The sequence below is a fragment of the Saccopteryx bilineata genome, chromosome 1 (genome assembly GCF_036850765.1).
Source record: "Saccopteryx bilineata isolate mSacBil1 chromosome 1, mSacBil1_pri_phased_curated, whole genome shotgun sequence".
Classification (NCBI taxonomy): domain Eukaryota; kingdom Metazoa; phylum Chordata; class Mammalia; order Chiroptera; family Emballonuridae; genus Saccopteryx; species Saccopteryx bilineata.
The window spans coordinates 15072350-15082188 of NC_089490.1; the positions used below are offsets into that span (position 1 = coordinate 15072350).

General features: G+C 53.5%; 1 protein-coding gene across 1 annotated transcript; it reads left to right on the forward strand.

The window, feature by feature from the left end:
* The first annotated feature begins 1796 nt into the window (after window positions 1–1796).
* PIM1 (Pim-1 proto-oncogene, serine/threonine kinase) lies at window positions 1797–5832 on the forward strand. Its single transcript, XM_066239002.1, has 6 exons — window positions 1797–2123; window positions 2208–2314; window positions 2423–2473; window positions 2566–2932; window positions 4461–4637; window positions 5421–5832. Exons 1-6 carry the CDS (start codon window positions 2042–2044, stop codon window positions 5576–5578), a joined length of 942 nt encoding a protein of 313 aa, XP_066095099.1. The 5' UTR covers window positions 1797–2041; the 3' UTR covers window positions 5579–5832.
* The last annotated feature ends 4007 nt before the right edge of the window (window positions 5833–9839 follow it).

Here is a 9839-nt window from a genome sequence, read left to right on the forward strand (position 1 = left end):
ATGAGTCGGGTTCCCTCGGGTTTTCTCCTAGACACCAGAAATGAATGAGTTAGGCCACAGTACACAAACAAAAGGAAAATACGTGCTATTTTATGAGTAAATTCAAAAAAAGTTCTGAACTGTCCGGGCATCTTGATAAAACAGCACTGGAGACAACTTTCAATGAAATATTTAAATTCATTAACGACGGGCAGGTAAACAGATCCTCCAATCGCCTCATTTTTCCTGTAAGTGGCAGGAACTTGAAGAAAAATAAAATGGGATGTCGGTAGCCTTCAGTTACTTAAGCCACTGACAATTCAAGTTATGGATTACGCATTATTTTAAAGCACTCGTTTCGTACGTCTTTTTATGAACTCTGTGTGAAGTTTAAAAGAACAAAGGGTGGAAGTCGAATTGGTCCGTTTTCCGTGTTATTTGCTGGGGGCGCAGGGAGAGGGGGGAATTTCCTTCGAGACAAGACCGGGGCAGCCAAGCGCTGGTATCGCCCGCCTGCTAAAAACACGCGGCCGAGGGGCGAACACAACGTGGAACCCGATCAGACCGAGCGCAGCCTCCCACCCGCGTTTCCGAGGAGGAATTTTCCTCTCCCGCCCTCCCACCAGGGCTGAGACGGCAGCTGGCATCACAACGCGAACATTTGTTTCGTGATTTCCGGGCACTCTGACACACATCTCTTCTTAGGAATCATGACTCCTTCCTGCACTTTCAAAAATAAAAGTCTTCTTGAGAACCGGGGTCTGACGTCCCTTCCTCCCCAGCTCCGACCTTCACGAGCTGGGCCCCCTCCGCCGGGTCTGCGGAGCGGTCCCCGGGTGTGACTCCAGGCCTGCGCCGCCTCCGCCTCTCCCTCCGCGACAACCCCGCCGTGACTCACATCTTTCAGATCCCTCTTCCCCCCGCGCCCGCCACGCGCCCCCCGCACGCCAGCCCGCGAGCACCCACGCCGCGCCCACAGCGCGTCGTCAAGCCGCCCAGGCCGGCCTGGAGGTCTGGGGTCTGAGTCACGCGGAAGGACCACCCTCGTCGGCATCCCCACACACAGAGTCCCTCACACCCCGACACACACAGCCGCCCGTCGTCTCTGCGCAACTCGTTCTGCTCCCGCTCCAGCCCTTGACCCAAAAACCTCAGAGCAGGAGAGCCGCAGAGGCGGCCCCGGGCGGCCTTTGAAGGCTTTGTTATTGTTTGGGTTTGAATCGATACGCCCCTCCCCATCCTTCCTCCCCGGCGGCTCGACACCCAGCTCCCGCCTCCCCTCCCGCCCCGCGCCCCTCCCCCTCCATTTTGGCGCCTTTTCCTTCCCGCCACGTCGTGGCGGCGTAGAGACCATTCTGACCGCGAGATCAGGGCGGGGCGTGGGCGGGGCGCGCCGCGTTATGCAGATGAGTCGAACTCTGGTTGGGTGAAGATGCGCCGGCGGGGGCGGGGCCGGGGCGCGGCGACCGAGCGCGCGGGGCGGGGACCGGGGGGAGTCGCCCTGGCCCGCCGCCTCCCTACCCCCTCTCCTCCCTCTGTCAGCCCGGCAGTCCGGCTCCCCGCCTAGGCCTCCCGGAGAGGCCCCGCCCCATCCCCGCCCGCCAGAGCGCCCCCCCGCAGGCGCGCTCCGCCCCTTTACTCCTGGCGGCTGGGCGAGCCGGGCGTCTGCTGCAGCGGCCGCGGTGGCGAAGGCCCGAGAGGACTTGGCGGCAGCGGCGGCGGGATCGGCAGCGGCAGCAGTAGGAGCAGCAGCAACAGCAGCTACAAGCCCTCTGTGCCGCATCCCTGCCTCACGAGTCCCGCGAGCCGCCCAGCGCGTCGCCCTTGGCGCTGCCTGACCCCGCCGGTGGGGTTCCCCCGCAGACAGCTCGGGCAGCACCCCCAGTTGTCCTCCGACTCGCCCTCGGCCTTCGCGCCAGCCGCAGCCACAGCCGCAGCCGCATCGCCAGCCGCAGCCTCGGCCCCAGCCTGAGACAGCCACCGGCACAGCCCCGGCCCCGGCCCCGGCTCCTGCCGCAGCTCCTCCGGACACAGCCCCTACGCCGACACCCTGGAGGTTGGGATGCTCTTGTCCAAAATCAACTCACTTGCCCACCTGCGCGCCGCGCCCTGCAACGACCTGCACGCCACCAAGCTGGCGCCCGGTGAGTGCCCCCCTAACCCGGGGAGACGGGGGAGGCTGGACCCCAAGGCTGGCACTAAGTCCCCTGTGTCTCTCCCTTGACTAGGCAAGGAGAAGGAACCGCTGGAGTCGCAGTACCAGGTGGGCCCGCTACTGGGCAGCGGCGGCTTCGGTTCGGTCTACTCAGGCATCCGTGTCGCCGACAACTTGCCAGTGAGTGGGCGCCCCGCCGTGGGGAGGGCGCGCCGGGCGGGGGGCGCACGGCTGTGTGTTGGCCCCAGCGAAGGGATCTAACACGGGCCCTCCTGGGTTGATTTCCAGGTAGCCATCAAGCACGTGGAGAAGGACCGGATTTCCGACTGGGGAGAGCTGGTGAGTGTCCAGGAGGGAGCGACCCCCCAAGAAGGGTGGGAGTGAGGAGCGCCCCCGACTCCCGCCCTAACGCGGCCGCCTCGTCCCCGCAGCCCAATGGAACCCGAGTGCCCATGGAAGTGGTCCTGCTGAAGAAGGTGAGCTCGGGCTTCTCCGGCGTCATTAGGCTCCTGGACTGGTTCGAGAGGCCCGACAGTTTCGTCCTGATCCTGGAGAGGCCCGAGCCGGTACAAGACCTCTTCGACTTCATCACGGAAAGGGGGGCCCTGCAGGAGGAGCTGGCCCGCAGCTTCTTCTGGCAGGTGCTGGAGGCCGTGCGGCACTGCCACAACTGCGGGGTGCTCCACCGCGACATCAAGGACGAGAACATTCTCATCGACCTCAATCGTGGCGAGCTGAAGCTCATCGACTTCGGGTCGGGGGCGCTGCTCAAGGACACCGTTTACACGGATTTTGATGGTGAGTCAAGCTTGGGGAGGGAGCTGCCCAGGAGGGAGCTGCCCAGGTGACTCGGCCTGGCCTGGAGGCCTTGGGCCAGTTTCCCTCTCCGGCCCTTTGTAAAGGTCATCGGGCCGCCTGGCTCCATGATAGCAGGGGTGGGGCGAAGAGAGCTTCCCAGCGGTAGGAAAGCCAGGGATTTCAAGCCAGCTGAACCTGTAGTGTTTCTGGCGTGATTTTATTTTTTAAGTGAAATTCAGTGGGTCCCAAGCTTTCCGGATGAATAAGAGGTTGTGGGCAACCGGCCGTAGCCCAGATTTCTGAAGTCTGACCCAGTTTCCCCGCCAGTAAAAGGATGGGAGGGGGAAGAGGGAGGAGAGAGTGGGAGAGGTGAAAATTGATGCCGGTTTTGTCAAATTTGTTTTGTTTTATAAGAGTTTAGTATTCTGAAGGTAGTTTATAGAGCTGCAGTGTTTACTCCTCTTTGATCTAGGGACGGATAAGAAATAGAAACAGTAGTTTCACTGAATCATTTTGTTGATTTTTTTTTTTTTCGGGGTTGTGCTGTGAGGGAGTCGGGAATGAATGTTGTGAAATAAGATCTCTTGCTGGTTTGAAAATTAGTTGGGTGTCTCCAAAGAGAGGATGAAAACCTATCCTAGGGAGGGGCTTGGAGCGGGTTCTTACAGAATAGATGGAATGGAGAGCTCGAGATCAAAGCAAAGTAGGGTGGGTCATCATCTGAGCGGCTTAAACCTAACAAACGACAGCCTTTCAAAACTTGTGACTGGGGCTTGTGGTTTGTGTTTATTTGCCCTTGGAGGACGCTGGGTTGGGCTGCATTTTTTTGTATTTAACAGTTAATGGCTGGCCGGGTCCTCCCATGTTTTTTTCTTGCCAGTCTTTGCTGCCCCCTGGTGATTACCGGAGGGATGGCCCCTACTTTTTTTTTTTTACAACCCAAAGTTTGTAAACAGGAATCACGTGGTCTGAAACCAGCTCCGCAGCTCTGCCTACCTTTCCAGTGTGGGGAGAAGGTGTGGGTGTCTGCCCTTGCGCTCCAAGGGCGGGAGGAAGGCCTCCCAAAGGGCACCCTGGCTTAGGGTATTGTGCAAGTGCCCGCACCTAGTTCATATCTGAGATGAGAATCTCACTGGCTCCTGGGCAGGCTTTGAGGCAGTTGAAGGTTAGTTTGGGCTGCTTCCTTGATTATGGGGAGGCATTCATTCCTTCATCCCATTGTGGGTGGTCCTGCCACATGGAGGCCTCAGGCTTCGGGTTTGCGGCCAGCCTGTTTGTTTCTTGGAGCAGTTAAAGAATTTTAGTCTATGGTGCAGGCTGGTAGAGAGGTGGGTAATGCTTTTGGTTGCAGAGATGCCATACGCCGCTTATCCACTCTTTTCAGCCGGGGAGGGAAAATGGAGTTCACCCAGCTCTCCTGAGAGAGGAGTGGGGCCTTGTTTTGAGAGTTTACTCTGCATACCACTGAGGTGTTCTGTGTTTACTTTTGCTGAAAGTATGTTTCCCTTCTTATTCCCCCGGTTCACAGGGACCCGCGTGTATAGCCCTCCAGAGTGGATCCGCTACCATCGCTACCACGGCCGGTCCGCGGCCGTCTGGTCCTTGGGGATCCTGCTCTATGACATGGTCTGTGGAGATATCCCCTTTGAGCACGACGAGGAGATCGTCAGGGGCCAGGTTTTCTTCAGGCAGAGGGTCTCTGCAGGTCAGTGCTGGGAAGCCCCTTGTTGAAGAGGAGCAAGACTCACCCCAGTTAGTCAGGGGACCATCTCAAAATTCTGGAGAGCCTCTCTCTCTGTGAGCTGCCAGCCCACCCTTGGTTTAGCAGAACCCTGGCCAGTGGTTCACCTTGAGAGCTGACTCTCAGGAAGCCATTGGTTTGCATTTGAGCATTCCTGAGGAGGAGGTCACAGGAAGAACAAGTGTGAGAATACTAAGAAAAGGCCATCTGTTTTTTCTGAGGGGTTGTTGTTGTTAAGTACTGACAGTCACCCTGACCCCTTGATGCTTATAGCTATTGTGCTGGGGAGTAGAGCGTTGTGGGCTCGTTGAGCCTTCTCCCTTAAGGCAAGGCTCTAAATAAGGCGTTGCAGTGAGCTCACTGTAGGTGATGTTCAGGTTTGTAAGTTGGTAGGTGACTTGAATCACCTCATGCTCACTGATGTCTCATCAAAATCTCTCGTCATCGTCCTTCCTATTTCTGGTGAGTGGGTGTCGTGGGAAAGGCCCCAGCTATTGAAGTTAGAAAACCACAGGTTTAAGAAAGGAGCAGTTTTATGGGGTTTTTTTGTTTTGTTTTGTTTTGTTTAGCTGACAGCAGACAGGAGGATCCAGATGTTAATACATTCCCAGTAAGGCATGAGTTCTAGGAAGTATGTGGTCTCTGTTGGACCCCAGACCTTTGGGCCCCTCAGAAGCAAGTTGGAAAGGCCTGTGCCTTACAAAAACAAGTTGAGTCATTCATCACCGTGCTTGTTTTCTTCTTCAGAGTGTCAGCATCTCATTAGATGGTGCTTGGCCCTGAGACCATCAGATCGGCCCTCCTTCGAAGAAATCCAGAATCATCCATGGATGCAAGATGTCCTCCTGCCCCAGGAAACTGCTGAGATCCATCTCCACAGCCTGTCACCAGCACCCAGCAAATAGCAGCTTTTCCAGTAGGTCTCCCCTCCTGTCCAGTGCTCCAGGGAGGGGCAGCTTCCGTACCGGTGACACTTCTCACCAAGCAGGACAGTGCTTGATACAGGAACAACATTTACAACTCATTCCAGACCCCAGGCCCCTGAAGGGTGCCTGGGACGGGAAGCAGCTCCTCTGCCTGCGTCCTAGGCCTCACTTCCTCGTAGATGCGCTCTCCTTCTCATAGGTGTCCAGCCAGTCCTGCTGGACTCTGCGAAGTCCCGGGGGTGGGGTGGGGTGGGGTGGGGTGTGCGGGGCGGGGCGGGGCTGGGTGAGGACCCCGCCATGGAACTGTTCCCTTCATCACCAGTTCTGCTGAATGCCGCGATGGGTCGGGTTGGGGGAAACGGGTTGGGGTGGGATAGGACTAGCACCATTTTAAGTCCCTGTCACCTCTTCCGACTCTTCTGAGTGCCTTCTGTGGGGACTCCGGCTGTGCTGGGAGAAATACTTGAACTTGCCTCTTTTACCTGCTGCTTCTCCAAAAATCTGCCTGGGTTTGGTTCCCTATTCTTCTCTTCCCCATCCCTCCCTCCTTCATACGAAAGGTGCCATGGAAGAGGCTACAGGGCCAAACGCTGAGCCACCTGCCCTTTTTCTGTCTTCCTTTTTGGTTTTTTACTTAACTGTTTTCAAAGCCAAGACCTCACACACAAAATAATGCACAAACAATGCAAATCAACAGAAAAAAAAAAACCTGTAAATGTGTGTACAGTTGGCATGGTAGTGTACAAAAGGATTGTAGCTGATCTAATTTTTAAAGCTTTTTTTTTTTTTTTTTGCCTTTTTAAGTTATTTTATCTCTCTCTCTTTTTTTTTTGAAAGGTGCGCATTCTAACCTGGAGGTCAACATTATGTATTTATTTATTTATTTATTTGGTTCCCTTCCAGCTCCAAGCTTCCACGGCTGCCGCCATAGTTTTCTTTTCTTCCTTTTCTTCTTCTGACGTGGGGACCTTTTTTTGGGGGGGGGCTACAACACTTGCTCTGTTCTTAGGGTGATGGGACTCAGGCAGGGCAGCGGCTGCAGCTCCCAACTGCTGCGGGGCCCTTTGCGCCTGCTTTCCCGAGTGGGACGGGTTCCGTGGGTGCTGGGGAGGGGCGTGGCTGACTTGTGTACATAGGATGGCGATCTGAAAACCAGTTCTGGAATGGTGTGCCTTCTGGATCCTCTCTGGGGCTGTGTTTTGAGCAGCATGTAGCCTGCTGGTTTTATCTGAGTGAAATACTGTACAGGGGAATAAAAGAGATCTTATTTTTTTTTTTTATACTTGGTGTTTTTTGAATAAAATCCTTTTATCTTAACTTGTGGCTTCTGAGTGTTTGTTGCCCATGCAGAGACACGCTAATGTGCATTTACCGACCACTTACTTGGACAGGGCCAAGATCCTTGTCCTGGGAGGAAAGAGGGAACTTGGCACCCTGAATCCAGTTCCCAAAACAGCCCTTCTGGGATAATCACCTTTCCGAGATGGGGGAGGCAATCCTAGCATGGACCAGGTTTGGCTTGAGGGGCCCAATGAAGCCCAGTCTTGTTCCTGATGCAAGTTCTAGAGCAGGGGTCCCCAAACTTTTTACACAGGGGGCCAGTTCACTGTCCCTCAGACCATTGGAGGGCCGGACTATAAAAAAAAAATGAACAAATCCCTATGCACACTGCACATATCTTATTTTAAAGTAAACAACGGGAACAAGTACAATAGTTTAAATAAAGAACAAGTAAATTTAAATCAAACTGACCAGTATTTCAATGGGAACTATGGGCCTGCTTTTGGCTGAGATGTCAATGTCCAGTTTCATATTTCACTGCTAGCCGAAACAAGTGATATGACGCACTTCTGGAGCGTGAGTCCTGCATCACCAGAAGTAGTACTGTACGTGAGCGACGCCACATACAGTGCTCCTTTCACCACCAATGAAAGAGTTGTTCCTTCCAGAAGTGCGGTGGGGGCCGGATAAATGACCTCAGGGGGCCATAGTTTGGGGACCCCTGTTCTAGAGCTTCATTAATACAGCATGTGTGGCTATTTGCCAGTTGACGCCAGTCACCTTTCCTGAAATAACTAGTGGCTTACCGTTGGTACATGTTAGATTTACTGGTGAAACTATGCCTGTATTATTAGTTTCCTTCATGGATCAATCATCAGTTTTTCGTTGGGACACCTTAGTTGTTCATCAATTGCTTTCTCATACGTGCCTTGACCGTGGGGCTACAGCAGACCGAGTAACCCCTTGCTCAAACCAGGGGCCTTGGGTCCGAGCTGGTGAACCTTGCTCAAACCAGATGAGCCCACGCTCAAACTGGTGACCTCCGGGTCTCAAACCTGGGTCCTCTGCATCCCAGTCTGATGCTCTATCCACTGCACCACCGCCTGGTCAGGCAATGGGGTCTTGAACAAGAGTGGATGCATGGGAATGCACTTTTTGATTTAAGCAGACGGGGTTTTCCCCTCCAATGTGCTTGACAACAGGTTTCTAAAGGGAGTAGGTGAAATGTTAGCTCTGGCATTTTCTTCCATTATCCCCAGTTGGGATAATTAGTATTTTCACTGTGTGGTTTCTTTGCAGGAATCTGTTAAAGCCCCTTGTTCATTTGAGTTTAGTTGAAGCGGGATGGTACAACCCGTGGCCTGAAGACAGCCTGGCATGCTGAAAGCGCATTCCGTTTGGATATTAAGTGTTAGGAAAGGTGGGTTTCTTGTTCATGAGCAGCAGTTCTAACATTCTCCCTTGCGCGTGCGCCGTCCTGTCGTTCCCCCTGGTGCGTGCCCACTCCCTCTGGACTCTGGCCAGGGTGCCATCTGGTCAAGGTGCTTTAGGGTCCAGGCTGCAAGGCACATCACTCTGCACGGTCTACCCTGAGGCTTAGACTGGATCCCAAACCCCAGCTCTCCCCATGTGGCCGTGGAACAAGAAGGAAGGATATCTTGGTCCTGGGGGCTGATTTTCCAAGTTCCCCTTTTCTCTCCCTCCCCCAGCACCCCAACGCACGAAGTCCCAGCCTCTTGGAGCAGGAGGGACGCCCCGCCCACCTCACCCTTTCCAGTAAAGTGGACGCGGGAACAATTAAAAGTTGCTTCAAGCTTCTAACGAAATCGGGCAAAGCCCCACCCTTGCTTCCCTTGAATTTCTGGCAGTTTCCCCATCTTTTGAGACTCCTGGGGGTGATGGAAGACAGGGTTTCTGAAGAAATACTTATTGTGCTCTTGTTGAAGGGTGGAAGACCATATTAAGTCTCTTTTTCATAGGTAGTTTAAAATCTAGTGTGGAACGGGACTTGACAGAAGGTGGGGAGGGTAAAGAGAAGTATCGACTCATAGCTGCTTTACTTTAGCTGTTCATTGATTGCTTCTCTCATATGTACCTTGACCAGTCATGCCCGGGGTTTTGAACCAGGAACCTCAGGGTTCCAGGCCGGCACTCTATCCACTGCACCATCACAGGCCAGGCCAGATGACTGTTACCCTGGCCACGAGGATATAGTGGGAGCAGTGTTCAGGGGCATCTCCTGGGGAATCTGCTTAGGCCTTTGAATCCTAACACCATCACTTACTTACCTGGTTGCCTGAGGTAGGGTGTCACACCCTCTGAGACTGATCTCTAAATAGAAACACTCCTAGATTGGATTATTAGGGAGATCCCGGTTAAATAATGGGAAGACTGAGGAAAGTGATGAGTGTCCTTACATGCAAACATACTGTCTTCTGCTGATGGATGCAGATGTCTATGCAGTGAAAGTACTAAGACATACAGAGCAATGAAGGTCCAGAGTTGGGATGCTGGTTCTTACTCCCGGGAAGGAGGAAGGGATGTGATTTTTGGGAAGGGTGTCTGCACAGGGCCTTTTACTATTTGGGCAATGCTTCATTTCATAAGCCAGATGGTAAATACTAAGGTGTTTGCATTATCCTTTTTCCTTTAAATTAAAATTTTTTTTGCCCCGTGGCGCAGTGGATAAAGCGTTGTTGACCTGGAACACTGAGGTCGCCGGTTTGAAACCCTGGGCTTGCCTGGTCAAAGCACATATGGGAGTTGATGCTTCCAGCTCCCCCCCCCCCCTTCTCTCTCTCCTCTATCTAAAATGAATAAATAAAATATTTAAAAAAAATTTTTTTTGGGGGGGGGACACTGGTTTGTAAAAGTACACAGGTGTACTATTCTTTAATACATCATCTGTATATTTATTGTGTGTTCATTACCCAAGTCTCCTTTCCATCACCACTTATCC